Source organism: Rhinoderma darwinii, chromosome 13 (genome assembly GCF_050947455.1).
Source record: "Rhinoderma darwinii isolate aRhiDar2 chromosome 13, aRhiDar2.hap1, whole genome shotgun sequence".
Lineage (NCBI taxonomy): Eukaryota > Metazoa > Chordata > Amphibia > Anura > Rhinodermatidae > Rhinoderma > Rhinoderma darwinii.
The window spans coordinates 15,111,372-15,133,341 of NC_134699.1; the positions used below are offsets into that span (position 1 = coordinate 15,111,372).

The 21,970-nt window shown below is 43.0% G+C and overlaps 1 protein-coding gene and 1 long non-coding RNA gene across 3 annotated transcripts in view; one reads left to right on the plus strand and one right to left on the minus strand.

The window, feature by feature from the left end:
- The window catches only part of ASIC2 (acid sensing ion channel subunit 2), a 461,929-nt gene that overhangs the window by 426,513 nt on the left and 13,446 nt on the right, over window positions 1-21,970 (plus strand). For both annotated transcript variants that reach the window (XM_075846993.1, XM_075846992.1), the window contains exons 4-5: window positions 13,669-13,819; window positions 13,980-14,036. In XM_075846993.1, coding sequence (XP_075703108.1) covers window positions 13,669-13,819; window positions 13,980-14,036 — 208 coding nt within the window. The remainder of the gene's footprint in view (window positions 1-13,668; window positions 13,820-13,979; window positions 14,037-21,970) is intronic.
- LOC142666799 (uncharacterized) overlaps window positions 1-21,970 on the minus strand; it is a 273,154-nt gene that overhangs the window by 6,970 nt on the left and 244,214 nt on the right. The window contains exon 5 of the long non-coding RNA XR_012851732.1: window positions 19,508-19,642. This is a non-coding gene — a long non-coding RNA (uncharacterized LOC142666799). The remainder of the gene's footprint in view (window positions 1-19,507; window positions 19,643-21,970) is intronic.

Below are 21,970 nucleotides of genomic sequence, written 5' to 3' on the forward strand. Positions count from 1 at the left end.
CACCCCTTAAGGTATTTATTAAGGGGTGTTGTAAGTATTTTGACCCCACAGTTTTTTTGTAAGCATTCATGCAAAGCAGGCATAAAAAAATATAATTTCACTTTTTTCATAAAATTATCACTTTGAAGACCGATTTCTTTGTAAAGCGACCATGAGAATGAAGAAATGCACCCCAAAATCTATCACCCTGTTTCTCCGGTTTTCAAAAATGCCCACATTGTGACCCTAATGCGTTGCCTGGACACACGGCAGGGCCCGAAAGGAAGGGAGCAACCGGAGGCATTCAGGTCTAATTTTTGCTTGAAAATGTTTTAGGCCCCACTGTACATTTGGAGAGGTTTTGAACTACCAGAACGATAGAAACTCCCCATAAACGACCCCATTTAGAAAACTAGACACCTTAAGATATTTATCTAGGGGTGTAGTGAGTATTTTGACCCCACAGTTTTTGCAGGAATTAATGCAAAGCAGGTGGAAAGAAAATTTTATTTCACTTTTTTTCACAAATGTGTCATTTTAAGGTCAGATTTCTTGTACAGAGGACATGAGAATAAGGAAATGCACCAGAAAATGTATCACCCTGTTTCTCCTGTGTTCAAAAATATCCCCATTGTGGCCCTAATGTGTTTCCTGGACACACGGCAGGACCCAAAAGGAAGGGAGCACCCGGAGCCTTTCAGGACACACATTTTGCTTTGAAAATGGGAGGATTCTAATTTTCTAGATTGAGAAATAGATGTCCCTAACAGTTTCTACACCCTATGACTATGTCGTGCTAAGAAAGCAGCTGTCCTGCAATCATGTCAGTCCATAGACATTATGTATATCAACCCGCTCTGATATATAGTAAGTTAGAGTGGGAAAATGTATTAAACTGTTGGCGGAAAAAGGCAATATATCCAAAAAAAAGGAGGAAGAATGTATCCAGCTATGTGGAAAACTAGAGCATGTTCACAGGATGAAAGAAAATTTGTAGGGCTGTAATGACTTTATTATTCAAAGTGACTGGTCATACAACGTCTCTTTAGCTCCATCAATCCCTATATAAGGGACGAATGTGCCAAGTGACGCGGTACACCATAACAAGCCCCTGCCCGGCAAGGTAGGAACCGCCATGTGCACAAAACAACCAATCACCTGTAGAATATATAAAGGGGCAGTGTCCCACACCGTATGTATAGATACAGTAAAGGACCACTACTCCCCAAATTAATGTCGCTATTTCTAGAAGTATTGTCGGGTGTAAGAGGTCCACCAAAAACCCGAACAAAACTGTAATAAAGCCCATAGTGTATTGATAAGGACAAAACAGGGACTTATGCATAGACCAGGGTTGGAAGGACAAGCGGAACAATAATATTGTGACTCACTTCGCTGTCCTCGTTTGCTGCAGACCCGACACCGTTTTTTGGAGTATTTTTGGTTAGATGTTGAAGGGATGGGGTGTAAAAAATGTTTTTCAACAAGTCGGTGTACATCCTCTGACTCATGGACTACTCTCTGGTCTGCAGATTGAAATAGGAGATCTTCAATCACTTTCTCCTGAAATTCAAAGAATGTCGCCCTGCCCGCTGATTTTTTTTGTACAGGACAAATGCGTTCTGCATCGCAACTTGAATTTGTTATAGCCGATGACACACACAGGCTTTTGTCTATCTGCAGAGGCCCCACGTTCTCTAATAGTTGCTGTTGCACTTGAATGGACAGTGCTGATCATGTAGACGTCCTTGCGGTCACAAAATTTTAAAGCCAGCATCTTCTCAATTTGAAAAGCGCATGACTCCCCCTTTCGTAGTTTTTTATCCACAAGTTGACGTGGGAAACCTTTGCGATTCCTGCGTATTGTGCCACAGGCTCTGGTGTTGGCACAATGAAGGGCGCTAAACAATGGCACACTGGTATAAAAACTGTCCGTGTATACATGATACCCCTTGTGTAGGAAAGGGCCAATTAAATCCCACACAATCTTACCAGTGGTACCAATATTTGGAGGGCAGCCTGGTGGATTAAATTCACTGTCTTTACCCTCGTAGATCTTAAATGCACATGTGTAGCCAGTAGTGCTTTCACATAACTTGTAGATCTTTACCCCGTATTTTGCACTTTTTGAGGGTATGAATTGACGGAATGAGAGACGCCCTTTGAAATTTGTCGGATTCCACAACCTGGCATTAGGTGACTAAGGCTTATTGGCAATGTACTGCAATAGAGTAGCAATAAAGTCATTTATGGTGGGAGAAAATAAACTCGTGGGTTCCCACACTAAATCGGTTTGGTGGGGTTGTGCAATTTCAGGGGCTGCACTTTGAACGGACGTTGTGGCAACTGCACTGTCTCCCATATCACTGGTGCTGGGTCTCATATCCATAGAATCCCTTGAAGCGACACTTTCGCTGTCGCTTTCAAGTAAGGCTGGGTTCACACTACCTATTTTCAGACGTAAACGAGGCGTATTATGCCTTGTTTTACGTCTGAAAATAGGGCTACAATACGTCGGCAAACATCTGCCCATTCATTTGAATGGGTTTGCCGACGTACTGTGCAGACAACCTGTCATTTATGCGTCGTCGTTTGACAGCTGTCAAACGACGACGCGTAAAAATACAGCCTCGTCAAAAGAAGTGCAGGACACTTCTTTGGACGTTTTTGGAGCCGTTTTCTCAGACTCCAATGAAAACAGCTCCAAAAACGGACGTAAAAAACGCAGCGAAAACCGTGAGTTGCTCAACAAACGTCTGAAAATCAGGGTTTGTTTTCCCTTGAAAACGGCTCCGTATTTTCAGACGTTTTTGGTCACTACGTGTGCACATACCCTAAAAGCTCAACTTCAGATGCAGAATCCGTATCTGAGCATAGCATCTGATAGGCTTCCTCAACGCTGTATCTTCTGGCAGCCATAATGATAATACAGTCTAAACCGCAAATAATAAATGGAACTAGCGGTTAATTTTTTTTTTATCAACTAAGGCCTCATGCACACGACCGTAAAAACACCCGTTATTGCGGGTCGTAATTACGACCTGCAATAACGGGCTCATAGACTTCTGTTACCCACGGGTACCTTCCCGTTTTCTCACGGGAAGGTGCCCGTGCCGTTAAAAAAAAATAGAACATGTTCTATTCTATTTTACGGGCCGTGCTGCTATACTTTATAATGACAGCACGGCTCGCAAAAGCGGCCGGCTGCCCGCGGCCGTGCTCGTAATTACGAGTCGTAATTACGAGCACGGTTGTGTGCATGAAGCCTAATCAACTAAGAACACTAAAAGAATTAAACTTTTTTATTTTAATTTTATTTTTTTTTCAAACCTAAACCCTATGCCTAACACATACCGTAAACCCAAGCCCAGAACAGCACCCTACGCCGTCTAAGGCCCCATGCACACGAACGTGTTTTTGCGGCCGCAATTCCCCCGAAAATCCACGGGAGAATTGCGGCCCCATTCTTTTCTGTGGGGCCATGCACACAACCGTAGTTTTTGCGGTCCTTGCACGGCCCGGGAGCCCGGACCGCAGAAAGAACGGGCATGTCTTATTACGGCCCTGTTCTGCGGTCCGGGCTCATTGAAAACAATGATGGCAGCCATGTGCATGTCCCGCGATTTGCGGGCGGCCTGCGACTGACAGTCCGCAGCCGGCCGACCCGAAAATCACGGCCGTGCACACGGCTACGGTCGTGTGCATGAGGCCTAACAGCGTACACGCCGCGTCTAACAGCGTACCCTAAAAAGAAAGTAGTTTATAGTACGATTCTTAGTATATACAGTAAATTTATATTTATATATATATATATGTATATATATGTATATACTATAAAATACTGAAAATATTTTTTTTTCTTTTTAATAAACTGTAAGGGACAAGTGATTTTGTGTGGGGACACTGACACACTTGTATCTGTTTCTCTCCACAGCTAGAACAGTGAGGAGAAACAGATACATGTTTTTACTTTTATTTTACAGTAGTGATCACTGATTGGATCTCATAGTGATCACAAGATCAGGAACCAATACTATTGGCTCCTGATCACTGCTCTAAGAACAGAGCTGCTAGCAACAGCTCGTTCTTAGAGCAGGAGCTGTCATTTAGACACTCCCGGCGGCTCTGTACGCAGTAACAGCATGTGACCGCTGTGATTGGCTGTCACAGCAGTCACGTGCTGTTACGACGAAATCGGCAGGTCCTGATGGCTGCACTAAGAACCGGACCTGTTACTTACAGCCGGTTTTTAGTGCAGATGTCACCAGGGTGCCGTTAAACCCACTCTACTACAGCGACGCCAAAAGGCGTCGCTGTAGACTGAGTACATGCACCGCCTGACATCAAAAGACGGTGGGCGGTCGTTAAGGGTTTAAAGGCCCTTTTAAAGCAGCCGGTGCAGCGAGCGCCGATCAACGAGACCACATTGATCGTCGCTCGTTTTCTCTTGTCACACCGAGCTATGGATGGGTACAAGCGGTCATTACTCCAATAGTTCGTCCCCATACATTATCATGTCAGCAGCGCGTCCCCCTGTTTACACAGGGAGATGTGCTGCCGACAACGATAATATTTCACTTTTTTAAAACTGTACAACCAGCAAATTATCGAGCGGTTGCTCGTTTATCTGCTGATCGTTCCCCTGTTTACACGGCAATTATCGGCAACAAGCGTTCTATGAACACTCGACTGCCCGATAATCGTCCTGTGTAAAACCCCCTTAATCCTGCCTGTGATTATAATTAGATGACTAAGGAGAAGTGATCTCTACAGAACAGGAAGTGTCAGTCTATTGTGAGGCTCAGTGGCCAGAGTGAAAACTGCAAGATTTTAGGATTTTTAAATATAGATAACATAGAAAATTAAACCTAACAATTAAATAGGTAATTTTCTGAGGACACATTGTCTTTAACTATGAGAGTTACATATTCTACCCAAAATTAACAAACATGGAGGGAGGAGAGGAACTTATTTACCAGATTAGTTATATATTGTAACTATATCCTGATATCTCAAATTTACATTTTAAGCCTGCAGTAGGAAAAATACTGGAGGGGGTGTATATCTCACTCTCAGTTTGGGCCTGTTCACATCACCGTTTCTTTCCGTTGAGAGGTTCCGTCTGAGGTTTCCGTCTGGTTAACCCCTCAATGGAAAGGAAAACGGAAACCTTAGCTTACCTTTCCCTCACCATTGAACTCAATGGTGATGGAAACCTAGCTAATGGTGTCAGTTTGTCACTGTTGTGACAATGTTCCGTAGTTTTTGATGGAATCAATAGCGCAGACGGGTGTTTTTTTTGTCTGTACTGCAAGTCTTGTATGCTCAATAAGCACTTGTTTATTTTTGGACTGCAATAAAGCCAAGCGTGGACTTAAAACTTGAACAGTTTCTACCTTTTCATTGCTAACTGAAATGAAAAGGTAGAAACGCACAGATCCTGACTCTATGTATATTCTGCATTTTATGAGCATATAAATAAATAATTATGACCAGATCACCAAATATTGTTGCCCTTTGCCTTAAAAATCGCTAGCAGAGGTCACAACTTGTCACCAGTTTTAATTTAAAAGTCAGAGAAGCGAATTGATAGACTTGGCAGCCACGTGATATTACGGTATAGCCAAGTACAGGCATACACAAGCTATTATTTCTGACTGCACAGGTAGGAATGCTGTGGACTCAGTGGTCACGCGATATATCACGTGACTGAGTCCATCAATGCGCCGCTATCTTTTACATGGTACTCCCCCCCCCCTAAAGTTAGTTTGGGCAGGGTAGGCACTATTTCTGAAGACACCCTATGGGAAAATATGTAACTTTTCATGTAACGACATGAAATTAATATTTATAACGTGGCTAAACTCAAACTGACAAATGTAGAGGAACAAACCTGTACAGTTATTACAGGATATTTAGGCTTCATGCGCACGACTGTATTTTTGCGGACCCATTATTTTCTATGGCCTGGCACACACGACCGTGATTCACATGGATCGGTGTGGGGGCCGCAAATCCGGATAGCAAAAACTCAGGACAAGTCATTTTACAGTCCGGATTTGTGGAGTCACCAATACTGGTGAATTGTTGTGGATCCGTGTTTCATCCGGACTTACGGATCCACAACAATTCACCACACCGATCCATGTGAATGCACAACAAGCGTTTTTTTTGCGGCCTGACTGGCCGCAATGGACCGGTAGTTTTACAGACTGCACAGTCAATGCGGTAGTGTGCATGAGGCCTTAGGCCATATTAAGTCATGAACAAACCAAAATAGAGTGCAAAATGTTGGAACGTGGTTTTGACTCTGCATTCATATATTAAACTGATATTTGACCTAACAGGAGCCCTAAAAACCTAATCGCATCAGTAGGCGTATAAAAAGTACCTTTTGAATATATATTAAAAACGACAAAAATATAAAATTAAAAGGATATGGAACAAGTTGGGGCCGATCAACATTCCACACAGAATAGTTCCATGAGTAGGACAAGTTGAAGTATCTTACCTAAGTAAAGGTAAGGGAAGTGTGATCAGCAGCCTCCAGGCTCATGGAACTCTTCTGCTAGTTTGGACTTTTGACTATCCATTTCTAATTGGGTGCCATTAAACTCAGTGTGTTTAGACTGCTGTGCTTTTATCGATCTACTGATCCGGTAGGACACACACCTATCCGGTAGGACACACACACACTGCATTTTTTTTCTGTCCTTTTGATGCACTTTACCTGTTCATGAAATAATGTACATGCGCTTGCCGCTTAGATTGTGAGATATACAATTCATGTACATTCATGTTGTAGTTATACATTCAGTGTGGAATGTTGATTGGCCCTAACTTGTTCCATATCCTTATAGTTTTATATTTTTGTCATATTAAGACATAGTGGAATTTTCCAAACCCCATCTACCGGTAGTGGACTTGCTATCTGTGGGCATGCTAGGGATTTTCAAATCAGCAGCATGCCTGTTCTATTGTGGGAATGCTGCGGATTTCACTGCTACATCTGGAGTGTTCATTCTCCTGTGAGTTACTTCAGGTTTAATAGATGCAATGTTGATTCAGATGAGAGAACAGCAGTTCTAATGTTCCTTTTACACGTGCAGAGATTTTGACAGCACAATAACCTGTGAAATGCTGGAATATTCCTATTGTTCTAGAGCCTGTGGTGACAGAAAAAGCTCATAAAAGGCACGTCGCTAAAAACAATTTGTTGCTCAGCACAAGTAAAATGATACAATCTAAAATGTGGAAGATTCACCAAGTTAGGGTACAATGCTGCATTCATGTAGTGATGTGGAAAATTGCCAAAGATGTTCTCTTCCATGGCATAGAAAAAAACATCCCTCACCTGTCTGCCTGGCATTAGTGTCACATGGGTAATGTGCCATCCTGTCGCACTCTGAGATTGCATGAGGAAACGTGCGCACTGTCTCACGCTCTATTGCACATTGTTTACTCATTCATGTTCCTGACTCAGAACGGTCATCACCACAATGGACATTCATCACTTCTATTGTTTGCACGGCCAGATACATAATTGCATGCAGCGTACACTTCAGTACATTGGTTGTCCGTAAATAAGTAAGATCATAGAAGAGATTTACTCGGATGACTATTTCTTCCACTGCCAACTGCATCAACATTCCCTCTGCCAAGTCTCATCCTTCTACATATTCTTTTAATCTGCCCCCGCTTTCTTTCTACACAGCGAATCTCCTGCCACGTCCTGCTGCCTTCACCTGTGAACATCTTTAAAATGCATTCCTTAAAGCCTTTTACTCTACAAAGACTCTAATCCACTTGCTTCTTGCGTCTAGACTGCTGCCATCTCTTCTGTCTCCGCAGTACTTCATCTACACTGGAGTGGCCAAAACATTCAGACAATCACCGCTCCTTATCTGATATTCCTGCCTACTGTACAAATCCCTGCACCGACTTCTGGTTATTCAAAAACCAATTCTCCGCTAAATCCCTTAGTCATGCAGCTTACTCTTACATGTTAGTGCTAATTCTTTGCTCTCTGGTCCCTGCACTTGGCTCATGGTTTATGTATCTCCTTCTTGAGCTTAGTACAGAGGTGACTTTGTATTGCAGGCAGAGACGGACTGACATAATCCTATGTCTCCTGGATAACCTCATTCTAAAGGTATGTTCACACAGGGCGGATACGCTTTGTAAAAGTACACAACGTATACGCCCTGTGCACTGCAGGGAATTCCGGCCGAAAAACGCACAATTCTGATGCAGTTTTTCGACCAGAATGTCTGCTGCGGGAAAACTGCACCTTAAAAAAAATTCATACTTGCATAGCCAAGGCGACGCGTTCCTCTGTCGTTCTGCAGCCTGGCCTCTTGGAGTGACGTTTCATCCCACGTGATTAGCTGCAGCCTGTGATTAGCTGCAGCGGTCATAGTATAAAACATCATCCCAGGAGGCCAGCCTGGACGAAGAAACACAGAATTCTGGGAAAGTATAAGATATATTTTTTTCGAAGTTCTGTTTTATTTTGCAGCAGAATCGCTGCTTTTCAACTGCAAAAAAAGGCAACATCTGCTATTTGTTGCGCATATTACCTCCCTATCTAATTCAATGGGGAAAACTCACAACAAATAAGCAGCGATTACGCAATTACAATTGACATTCTATGGATTAAAAAACTGCAGATCAATTTCTCCGCGTTTTTTCCGCTCAGCATTTACGCTGCATGTGGATGAGATTTGTTCAAATTTCATCCAATTTGCTGCGACTGTATTATGCTATGGATTTTCCGCAATGAAATCCGTTGTAGAAAATCTGCAGTATTTACACTACGTGTGAACTTACCCTTATAGTCCTATTTACCCCTTAAGGACACAGCCAATTTTAGTTTTTTCAACCATGTGACTCAATGGGTGCTGTATCGCTGGGGTAGCTTAAAGAGGCTCTGTCACCAGTTTATAACTGCCCTATCTTCTACCTAATCTAATAGGCGCTTTAATGTAGATAAGTAATGTGATGTTTTTTTTTTTAAATGTTTATTTTTTACTAAGTTATGAGCATTTTAAGTGTTATGCGAATTTGTTCCTAATGCCCAAGTGGGCGTTGTAAAGAGAAGTGTATGATTCTGACCAATCAGTGACCAATCTGCGTCATACACTTCTTTTCATTTATGTTCAGCTGTATTCACAGCACAGCGTGATTTTGCGAGATCACGCTGTGCTGTCACTTACTCCCACATTAACTTTTCCTGGAGTGTCCAGAGAATGAAAAGACATTGACTCCGCTCCTCCCTTATAAACACTTTCTTGGTTTATAAGGGAAGGGCTGGAAGACCTCTTCCTCTTTTGGCCGTTACTTGTACCACCCTTTCCTTATTTTCTGTTTATTTCTAAGTCTGTTTTCCAAAATAAAATAAAAAATATATATAAATGAGAGAGAACACTTGCACCATTTAAAAAAAAAAATAATTGTGTATATATATATATACATTTTGTATTCGCGGGGATTTGTCATTGTATACATTGTTTTTTCTTAGCTGTTTTGGGTACATGTGTTCTGTGTTTTGGAAATTGTCACAGCAGGCGGTGTTTGGAAAAAGGTCTGACCTACATGCCCTTCCATAGGCGGGCTGGCATTCGGGTAACAAATTGTTGTGTGTGTGTATATATATATATTGAATATCTTTTACAACTGGTTTATTGTTAAAACAAGGAAAATAAATAAATATATAAATAAAGCTGTGGCCGACCCTCGTGTCAACCCACGTTATAAAACTCAATTAAGCCTCGCTTAAGTTATTTCTATCCGTTGGGATATAATTTACCCCTAGCCTAAATTTGTATGGTAAAGTTGTATGCACACAGTCACTTTGAAAGACTCTTGCATGCTGGAGCACAGGATAAATCCCCTTCATTCTGTCATAAGGATAACCTCATCATACATTGTGAGCACATGAACGTGTATAAATTCTGCAACATAGTGTCACTTTTGTTTCTGTGATGAGTGGAATCGCTCTTCATGTCCTATCCGGTTTTTTATTGTGCACATAATCTCGTCCCTTAGGCTGAGTCATCACTCTAGTAATTGAATTGTTTCTTAATTAAACTTGTCCATTTTGATTACCTGCTATTGAGCCTCCGGGTATCATAAACTATCCAAGTCCTAAGGCCAAGCAAACACAATACTGCCCTACTGTATTACCTTATTTCTTTATGATGCACCTTTCTTTGAAGTACAGTGAGAATATCTATTGATGGATCAACGCTAGAACAGATGAAAGCTGAAATTACTGTATAAATATGTTTCTGGATGGATTTAGTTTAGACATTATGACAACCTTACATGGTAAAGCCAATGTGAATATAGTGATAGGGGCAGGTCATAGAGGTGGGAGCTGAACCTATGTGGAGAATGGGGGTCCCACAACCCACCTGGTAAACTAGACACCAACTGTTCCATCCAGGCGGAGAATGATTGAAGAGGTTCCCCACATAGGTCCCACCTGTGAATGCGTCATAAATGTATGAGTTTGGAATACCCCTTTAAGTAATATCACATAATTGGAAGCATGGAGAAGAGGGACAGTATTCATTATTTTTTTCCCTTCTGAGACTTCTAAGTAAGCTTGTTGTGGGGAATTTAAAGTGATGCTACTTTTCATTAAAATTCACATGACACCGCTTTGGATGGCAGAAAGGCTGGTCACAGGCTGTAGAGCAGTTGTCTTACTACTATATTTTGTGTATCTAAAGCTGTATTATATCTTGTAAGTCAGCGTTCCTTGTTGTGCTTTAGTTCATTACATAGAAAATGATTATGCACTGAAGGTTTATTAAATATTCCTGTTTAAACAAAACTAACATGACTGCTATAATTAACCCAACAAACCATTCCCAAATGTACTGCACATACCAAAAATCTGAATCTTAAGATTTACCTGTTCATTCTCCATAGCCCAAAATCACTGCCTAATTTAAAGCATCTGTCTCCTAAAATAGCACCATTCTTGCCCGTTGCCTGTGTCTGGTATTGCAGCTCCGCTCCGTTCACTTAATGGACAAGATTGGCACTATTTCTGGCAGAAAAAAAAAACCGTCCCATGTTTGGAATCCTAGAAAACCTCTTTACGAGTTATAAATGGTCCAAAAATCTAAAATACCCTACGGGTCACCGGAATAATCCCAGGCTGCAGACCTCCCTCAATTACAGTCTACAAGGACGTTGTGCTCCTAGCACAATGCCACCAGCTGAGCACCGCGCTCATTTTCACGTCATATTTTGATTATTTTGGGATGATGCACCATGTACATTTTTTCTTTCTCTACAGCTAAAAATCGAAAATAAACACTTTCTTGCCTACATAATAAAATGAGTGATCCCAAAATCTCCAAGTGGAAGTAACAGTCCTCCTACTATTTACCCTTCCATGACAGCAGAGAGAAGACGAGCAACGTAGTGCAGATTCTAAAACGGAGAGTTTGATAGCATGGCAGTCACGTAGCTGTACATAGTGGCAGATGTGTGCCCAGACATCCATGGGGGTCGCAAGCCACTCACCGTTGTTAGTTGAATCCAATGCTAAAGCAAGGAACTGTCCGCTCCCTGCTTCAGCATTCCGAATGTGAAGTGGCCGTGAGTGTGAGGAGCAGAGGGATCTCCTCCACTCGTCGTAGGACTGGGAATAGGTGAGTTTTTTGTTTTTTTTATTCGCCACTGAGGGCATTCTACTGGGTATGTGGGGCAGCTATGGGGACAATATACTGTATGGGGTGCAACTTTAGGGGCATTATAGTGTGTGGGGGGGGGGCAGTTATTGGGGCATTATCCTTTGCGGAGGGCAGCTATCGGTGCATTATAATGTGTGGGGGCCAGTAAGGGGTCATTATATTGTGTCGGGGGCACACTCAGATGTGTTTTGCCTCCCCTGTGCTAAACTCCTAGTTACGCCTCTGATGGATGGGTCTCGTCACGTGACACATCAGTAGGATACCTTGAGCCTGCTCCCTCCCCCGCCTGCACAATCGTTGTTTTTGACGTTGCAGGGGATTATTTTTTGAATGGAGCGAAGTACCGGCTTCTAACTACGCATGTCAGACGAAATGGGGCAGAGTACGGTGGTGGGGGTGTCCCAAACAAAAAGTCTTGGCTAAACGTGGGTCCTGGCCTCAGGTTTGGGAACCACTGGTCTAGCATATGTTGAGGAGCAATCAGAGTTTTAAATGTCATATGCTGCAGATCTCACTGTAGCTTTATTTAGAGAATGTTCACACCTGGCAGATTTCTGTTACAGAAAATTTCCGAAGTTAGAAATGCAGCCGATAGATGGGAATGGGGTTTGTAGAAATGGGCACTTGCTGCATAAACAAACCCATTCACATGTATGGAACAAACTTCTGACTTAGAATAAGAGAATCCGCTGCAAAATCTGCACGTGTTACATGCAGAGTTTGACGTGCATTGCAAAGGGTGAAATCCGCAGTTAGAATCTGCGGCTTTTCCATTCAAGGAAGAATGTGCTCCGGAGTTGATAACCCACAGTAGGCACTGATTTTAATGCAGGGTTTTCCCGCTAAAAGTGGACAAAACCTCATCCACTCTTATTGTACTGTAAATTGCTGTTGATTTGAGGTACGTAATCCGCAGGGAAGAAGTGATGGGATATACCAGTCTAAACTTTTTGAATCCCTTTACAGTTATAACAAATGTAACATACAACAGTACATTTGAACATTTTCACAGTCTAAATGAATTTATTGTGCAAACGTTGATAGTATATAGTACATGACCCTATCTGAATGTCATTAGGATTGACATAACCTGCTTCAACACATGATCTACTGTGATATTTGGTGTAAAATATCCTCCGCTATAAAGGGTTTAAAGCAATTGCCTAATTTTATAAAACCTAAGCGGCAAAGCTATTACTGATAGAATAAACCAGACAAGACCGAGTGCTGCCGTTTAAATGAAAAAGATGTAGCTATGAAATATTCAGAAATGGAAAGCACAGGGAGGAATCGACTGGGGACTATGCGAGCGCCGGCTCCTGCAGCTGCTCTCACATATATTACAAGACTGCAGCAGACACCACTAGATGTGAGGCAGGCATAATAAATTCTGCTTAAATCTACACACACATATGCATTAGTCTGTACACTGAGCTTGTCACACAAATTAAAATTAATAATTTTACGTTCCTACTCCAATTACTCAATCCAGACCTGTTGAACACTATAAGGTAAAGAGCTGGAGTTGCTTTTACTGTAAGTCACAGATGGATCTTATGGCACATCCCGCCATACACATGCAATAGACTAAAATAAATATGTATGCACAAAGGGATGATAGAGATGTTGGAAGTATCGTCCGGTTATGCTGGCAGGTATTGATCTAGTATCACTGGCTGGTGCGATCACACTTGTCTGGGCACATCGTACCCTTCATCTGTACATAACAGAGGCAGTTTAGCCACATGTTGAACAACACTTGGAATCACTGATCCGTGTGTAGAATTCATGTTTTGGTCGGAATATGACTGCTACTTACTGCATTGTGTTGCCTGCATATTCAGATATACTATAAGCTCGTTTCTCGCTGTGTACAGGGATATATTGCAGACACTATTTACAGCAGTAACCGCTGACCAGTTGTACTAATCTTCTTCTTCCTTTTCTATCCTCTCTACATTCTGGTCTCTCCTCGCAGCTGACGTTCCTCCCTTCTCCATGGGGTGTTTGTCGATTTTCCGACCTGGGTTCGGATTTTTTCCCAGTATACAGTATCTCCGCATGCAGAATTGACTGTGAAACCAGATACATTGTGGAGAACTGCAACTGCAAAATGGTACACATGCCAGGTGAGATCGGCACCTACAAATGTGTGGTTGGCCCTTCCTAGGCTTCATCATAGTAACTGATGAGGCAGGGGGCATTTATTTATTGACGTATTTGTATATATTCCATAAGCTATTTGATTGTCTGCTGACGTGTGTGATTATAAAACATCTCTGTTTCCAGGTGATGCTCCGTTCTGCACGCCAGAGCAGTATAAGGAATGTGCGGAGCCAGCCCTGAGTGAGTTATGCACCTCACAGCAAGACACACAATTATCCACACCCAAAAATACAATGCACGCTGCACTTTTATACACACAGACCTCTAGGTATCTGTGTTTTTTTTATAGGTTGAATAAATGATGGGTAGATAATGCCATTCCTTCCAGCTAAGACATGCAGCCCTGAATGAGAGGCTAAGCTTCGTTCACATCTGTGTCAGTGCTACGTTCCGTCTGAGCTTTTCATCAGAGTGGAGGCCTGACATACACAAATGGTAACCACAGGTTTCCGTTTTCATCACCATTTGATTTCATTGGTGACTGATCCAGTGCCAATGGTTTCCCTTTGTCTCTGTTGTGCAAGGGTTCCGTAGTTTTGACAATCCATAGCGCTACGTGGAACGGAGCACTGACATGTGAACGAAGCCTTAGGCCCTGTTCACACGAGTATTTTTGCAGGAGGAAAATTATGCCTCAAAATTCAGTTTGGGATTTTGAGGAAGATTTTGACCTGCCTGCACACAGTTTGCCGCCATTGATGTCAATGGGAGGTCAGAGGCATAAACGGCCGAAGATAGGGCATAACTCATTTTACCGCGAAACTGTTTTTCCGCTCGTGGTAAAAAAAAACTCCTCCACCTCCCGTTGAAATCAATGAGGCATCTTAGCCCGTTTTTTTGGCGCGGTTTCCGCGTCAAACTCAGTGTGAACACGGCCTTAGACTAATTTTTTGGGCCATATTTGTCAGGCATAAATTTATTTTAGAAAACATATCTAAAATATTTTTGAAAAAAAAGATGCATCAAAGTTGCACAAAATTTACTATGAATGAGCAATTGTTTGGCATAAAACACAGGCACACATGTATGACAACCATCAGGCGGCACAAGGAAGAGAAAAAGTTGTGCCATATGTTTTAGGTTAGTGTGCGCAATTTTCACCACATTGTTATTCTTCTAACATTAATGATAGATGTGTCACTACATTGCTTATTATCACCTATAATAATGTGTAAGAAAAAACAGGAACCATGTATTTATGATAGAAACCCCCCCTTCCTCATTGAAAGAATTTTCAGATACAGCAATCAGTCATTTTTTAAACACTAGATCAATGTAGAACCAAAAGCTGGAAATCCCCACTGATCCCAAAAACAAGAGTATTCTGGTTCTGTTTAAAGAAGACAGGAGGCTGCACACACATTGAAATGAATGGGAGTTATAGAAAAACATTCTCACTTGCAGGTCTTTATAACGGGACAGTGACCCGTAAGTTCAGGCTCATGTCTACTTACAACAGGTAACCAGGACCGCCTTGTTCTCAGGACGGCTCACGAAACCTAACACCATTTAGATGGAAACCCCATTAAAGACACTGTCCGATCCGAAACCCCCCTAAAGCTACAGTAACTCGTAAATAGCTTACAAAATGCGGATTTAGAATCTACAATTTTTATCTTCCTACTCACTAGCAATCCCCCGCTGTAAGCGAGCCGCGCGCTGCATGCTGATGCATAGAGAGGACTACTAAGCACGGCAATGTAATGGAGAGGACTACTAAAGCGGATATTACATGGCCCGACGTGGGCAGTGTAAACGAGCGCCAATAAAATAGACCGCTCGTTGTACGGCGCTCGTTTGCTCCTTTCACAAGGCGCTAGTATGGGGACAAGCGCTCGTTACTCCAACCGCTCTTCCCCATACATTTCTATCATGTCGGCAGCACGGAGATGTGCTGCCAACAACAATTATATTTTGGCCATTTAAAACTTTGCATTCAGCCGATGAACGAGCTCTTGCTGATAGTTGCCCTATTTACACTGCAATTATTGGGTTCTGTGAACGCTCGTTTGCCTGATTGGCCAGTGTAAAAGGGCCTTTAGACTTGTCAGGCCGTGCACTTCATGCGGATGTTTGTGGGCTTCCAGCGGAAGGAATTCAAGTGAGTAAAAAGATAACAAAAAGCAGATTTGGAATCAGCGTCTCTTAAGCTATATATAGGTTATTGTATTTTGGGGGCTTTTGGATGTGGAAGATTCTCTTTAAAGCTGGCACTTTCCTAGGTGGGTGAGCAAATTCTGGGCCAAGTGACTACCAGAAAGTTTGGCTGTTTTATATCCCAAGCAGACAACGAGAAATCAGCACTCCAAATAACAAAAACTATTTATTAAAATTATCATTGATAATGCCTTCATTGAGAAGGTGAAACATTGCTGTGAATAAATCCAGTATTTTATTTGAATCTCTGCTTCCTCGTTGTTTTCTTGTGGTATCTATCAGGAGCGGGGTGTTGCTAGCACCGGGCCTTCGGGGCCCAAGCCCCGGATCTTTGGCCACTCCCACATTCGGTCGAAGCGGTCACAAATGCGACCGGGACGCGGCCGCCCACACAGCATCTGTAAAATTTACTATAGTAACTGGAGCCCATGTAATCAAATACATGGGCACCTGTTACTATAGTAACGACCCATACTTACTCATCTTCCTTCCCGAGTGCAGCGGAAGTCTTGACTTCTCACGTTATGACGCTGTGCGCCGCGGATGACGTCACGATACTAGATGGTGTTGGGACATCCGCTGCACCCTGAGCCGAAGAGGAGGTAAGTGTAACGTTAGTCTGCTGGTGTCCTGTATCTAAGTCTGCCTTGTGGTAAGCTAAGCTTAGATACAGGGTCTAACAGACCGTGTCACACAGGGACCCTGTATCTAATCTTACCACGTAGTAGGCTTAGATACAGGGCCCCAGCAGACAGTAATCTTATACAGTATAAGATTACTGTCTGCTGGGGCCCTGTATATAAGCTTACCACATGTGTCACTAATGTTTTTTCGGGTTTGTGTTTTTTTACAGGTTCGGTCGTTGGACTACTTCAATGACTGCTATTTTTATTTTCAAGAAAATAGTTAGAGGGTTGTGTGGGTGTTTCAATAAAATATTTTATCTGTGTTTTCTTTGAAACTTTATTACCACCGCCTTAGTAATGGCCGCCGGCTGACAGAGACCATTACTAAGGTGGGGCTTAATGTTAGGAGGTGCAGAGGCTAACACTAACCCCCATTATTACCTCGGTACCCACCGCCACTAGGAGTAGCGTAAAGACCCGGGTACTATCCAGTACCCGACCATCTGTAGTGATGATCGGGCACTGGGGCAGACGCAGGCTGGTATTATTCGGTTGGAAAAGGCCAAAAACAGTGGCCCTTGCCACCCTGGTAATGCTAGGCTGCTGCTGCTAAAGTTGTATCCGGCTGGTTATGAAAATTGGGGACCACACGTCCTTTTTTTTAAACGACACGGCGCCCCCCCATTTTTCATAACCAGCCAGATACAACACAGCAGCAGCAGCAGCAGCAGGCTAGCATTACCAGGGTGGGAAGGGCCACTGTTTCTGGCCTTTTCCCAGCCGAATACCAGCCTGCGGCTGCCCCAGTACCCACCCATCACTACAAATGGTGGTGTACTGGATCGTACCCGGGTCTTCACGGTACTCCTAGTGGAGGTGGGTACCGGTGAAATAATGGGGGTTAGTGTTAGCCTCTGCACCTCCTAACATTAATCCCCGCTTAGTAATGAACGCGGTCAAACAGCAAAGCCATTACTAAGGCGGTAGTAATAAAGTTTTGAAGAAAAGACAGATAAAATATTTTATTGATACACCCACAAAACCCGCAATCCATTTTGAGAATAAAAAACGGTCATCGAAGTAGTTCTCGAATCCGACGTAGTCCAACGACCGAACCTGTAAAAAAACAAACGCAAACAAGAAATTAGTAACACATAAAGCAAAACCATTATTCTTACCTTTCCTGGGTCCAGCGCTGGAGCTGCAATGTCAGTGAGCTGGGCCCTATATCTAAACCTATGTGATACTGTCTGCCAAGCCACTGTATCTAATCCTATCAATGCCTATAGGGTCAGAGTGCTATGGATGTGCGGAGATTATATATATATATATATATATATATATATATATATATATATATATATATATATATATACACCTACCTTTTTTTTGTGGGGGGGGGGGGGTGTGAACATATGTTAGTGCGAGGATACTTACTACTGGGGCCCTGTATCTAAGTCTACAATGTATAGTACTGTCTGCTGAGACAAGGTGGGTATGCGGGACTACCTACAGGGGACTGCATGGCACTGTCTACAAGGGAGATGTATGGTAGGGAGACTGTGTGTGAAACCATACAGGGGGTTGTGACACTAGATACAGGGGGCATTGTGTGGGGAACTCTCTACATTTGGGGCCCTAGAAATGCCAAAATTGCCCCTTACTGCTGGGGCCCTATATGTAAGGCTACATTTACACGAGCGTGATAGATTTCCGCATGTAAAAGACTCATGTAAATCCGGTTGTGTGCGTTGCTTTCTACATCAGTTTTTTTTTTTCTCAATGTAATTGATGCTTGAAACACGGACAGCACATGGATGTCATTCCTGCGCTTTCCCTGGTTTTCACGCGCCCATTGACTTCAATGGGCGACTAGGTACATGAAGACGCACTAACATAGGACATGTAGTGAGTTTCACACAACGGACACTCGCTGCGTGTGAACTCCTGCATGTGTGAATAGCCTTATTGAAATCAACAAGTCCGTGTACTGTGCATTATTTCAACGCACAGCACACGGACAAGAATCCCGCTTGTCTGAATGAGCCCTATGTCTCGTGTGACTGTCTGCTGGGGCCATGTATCTAAGGCTATCATGTATGATACGGTCTGCTGAGACAATGCATCCAATTCTATCCAGCGGTGTAGCTATGTGAGCCTTAGTCTTACAGATATTCTATCTCCGATATGTCTTGGGGCTTGTGACCCTGATCTTTTAAGACCCTAAGCAACGCCCCTGATTAGGAGAGTTCACTCCTGCGAAGCTTTGCACCAGCAGTTTTGGTTTCTTGCTACTGTGCTGCTCCACCTGCCTATTTTTTTTTCTATAATTTAAATACTGTATTCTCGGTTCTTTAAAACATTGTTCTGGCCTCTACATATGACCGACTTAGGCTAGGGAAACATATTGCAGATGCGTAGCTAGGTTCTCCAGCACCCGGGGCAACGATTCAGTTTGGCGCCCCCCCCCCCCAAACTCTTTCCCGACATCTCCTTCTCCCTCGCCGTGTTTTCTCTACCAATCAATGACGTGCCATTTTTTTTCCACATTTCTTTTTATGTAACTCGAGCATAAAAACATTTGTACATTTTAAAAGCAATATAGTTCTATACACAACACCAGAACAAAGCTCAGCACATAAATACAACACCAGCACAAATACAGTTCAATTTTGTGCAACCCCTGCCGTATAGGTATGTACAGCGTAACACTACAGCTCCCAGCATGGCCCGAATAATAAGGATATGCTGGGAGTTGCTGTTTCACAAAAAATAAATCCTATCATAATAACACCATCTCGCTGTAGATCATACAGTGACTACAGTGCTGATTAGAGGCAGAATAAACATTTACATTAAGTGACTCACCGGTGATGTCTCAGATTCTAGTTCTTTTCCTCCATCCGGTCCAGACCTCTATGAGGGCTTCTCCCGGTCACAGCCCATTCCTGCAGTTTGCCGCTCAGATGTCTTCAGCTTCTCAATTTTCCAACATTTCTACACCTATAAACAAAGATAAAGTTCTCATTATACCACAGACTATGCCCCTAAATATAATAGCGCCATACACTGCACCTCTAATTATAATAGCACCATACACACACACACACACACACACACACACACACACACAGTGCCCCCTGTAGATAGTGCCCCCATATAGCCCACCCCTGTATATAGTGCTCCACATATAGCCCACCCCTGTATATAGTGCTCCACATATAGCCCACCCCTGTAGATAGTGCTCCACATATAGCCCACCCCTGTAGATAGTGCTCCACATATAGCCCACCCCTGTAGATAGTGCTCCACATATAGCCCACCCCTGTAGATAGTGCTCCACATATAGCCCACCCCTGTAGATAGTGCTCCACATATAGCCCACCCCTGTAGATAGTGCTCCACATATAGCCCACCCCTGTAGATGGTGCTCCACATATAGCCCACCCCTGTATATAGTGCTCCACATATAGCCCACCCCTGTATATAGTGCTCCACATATAGCCCACCCCTGTATATAGTGCTCCACATATAGCCCACCCCTGTATATAGTGCTCCACATATAGCCCACCCCTGTATATAGTGCTCCACATATAGCCCACCCCTGTATATAGGGTCCCACAAATAGCTCCCTCTATAGTGCTCCACAGATAGCCCACTCCTGTATATAGTGCTCCATAGAAAGCCCCCCTGTAGATAATACCACACACTTTTTTTTTATTACAATAAAATGACAAACTATTCAAACTCCCCTTAATCCCGCTCCCACGCCGGCCGGCAGCAATGGAGACCTGCTCTCTTCTGCGCAGGTCTCCTGGAGGTTGAACAAAGCGTCTATGAAAGGTGCTGATTGGCTGGGCAGAATGACTTTCCCTGTCAATCAGCGCCTTCCAGCGACGGAAGCGCGATACCGCTTCACTCATAGAAAAGAGCTGAATGGCCGGGCATGCCATGCATATTGACTATATCTGCCATAGCTATGCCCATGCATATTGACTATCTGCCATAGCTACGCCCATGCATATTGACTATATCTGCCATAAACCAGCAGCATCTCTTGAGTCTTTGACTATGCTTATAATAGGAAATAACATGTATGATATATGTATGCCTCGCACTGTACACATCTGATGAAATCAGTGACTCGTCACATCTATCTTTCGTGCTAATAACCCACATATCACACACAACCTGATTGTGATTCCAGTCATTAACACCACCTTCTATAGTTCCTGTCGCCTACTCATGTAAATCAGCTTGCATTTCTTGAGGATTATTTTTTTCTGTAATTAGGATGTAATTGTTCTGTCACAGATCAGGTTTTTTTTCCCAATTTAATCATTAGTGCATCTTTTCAATGCAGCTTCAGATAATTCAATTATATCTGATCATTCAATAAAGGGAGAAACAGAGTTTGACTTTCTCAACCCCTGTTCAATAGATTACGGAGCTTTTCTTAGCTTTTTTTTCAGACAGATCGTAAATTTAGAATACCACATTTAACTCATTTTACATATATTCAGTATCACTAATGTGCTGACCGATAATGAGCATTATATCATCTGCATTAACCTGTCATCCTCATAGAGTGATACACTTATTGCCTTGTTCTTGCAGAGTTAGGCCTTTTGCACATGGCCTGCTAGGGGCCCATCCGGTAGCTCTGTTAGCATCAGAATCGAATAATGAGGCATAAAGGTTTCTTTCCTTATGAATACTTGAGGGAAAAAAAAAATTGTAAGATCCATCACATGCCGTATTACCGAGCCAAAAAACAGCACCTCATGACAGGGGCGCACGCAAGGTGGAGTTCCAGTTGCTTGGAAACCCCCGGTGAGCAGGGCTGGGAGGCCCTCACATACAATTAACAGTGCTGGTGAGGGAAGGAGCCATTATTTCTCCTTCCCGCCCTTCAGTGCTTTCTTGTGATGCAGGCAGTGCGATTACGTAAATCGAGCCACCAGCGACTATCCACTGGGCCAGGCAGCAGTGCTGAAGGACGGCTTCGGAATGGGGTCAGGTCTGCGTGGCACTATCTACATCTGTGGCATCTACTGGTGCGGTGCGTAACACTATCTACATAGGGCAGTGTGTGGTACTATTTACGGGGGCATGATGCTTTTGAGAACGCCGATCAAAATCTGATTCTGTCCTCGCGACTGATTATACAGTCGCTATGAGCATGATCCGTTATACCCATATAACTTGTGTCGTAGACTAAACCTCACTGTAGGATCAGATGCAGGGTCATTTACATTAAAGGTTTTACTTTTTAGCATTTTGTATGAGAAAATAATCCCTTTTAGGCCATGCTGGTTCCACATGATGTGG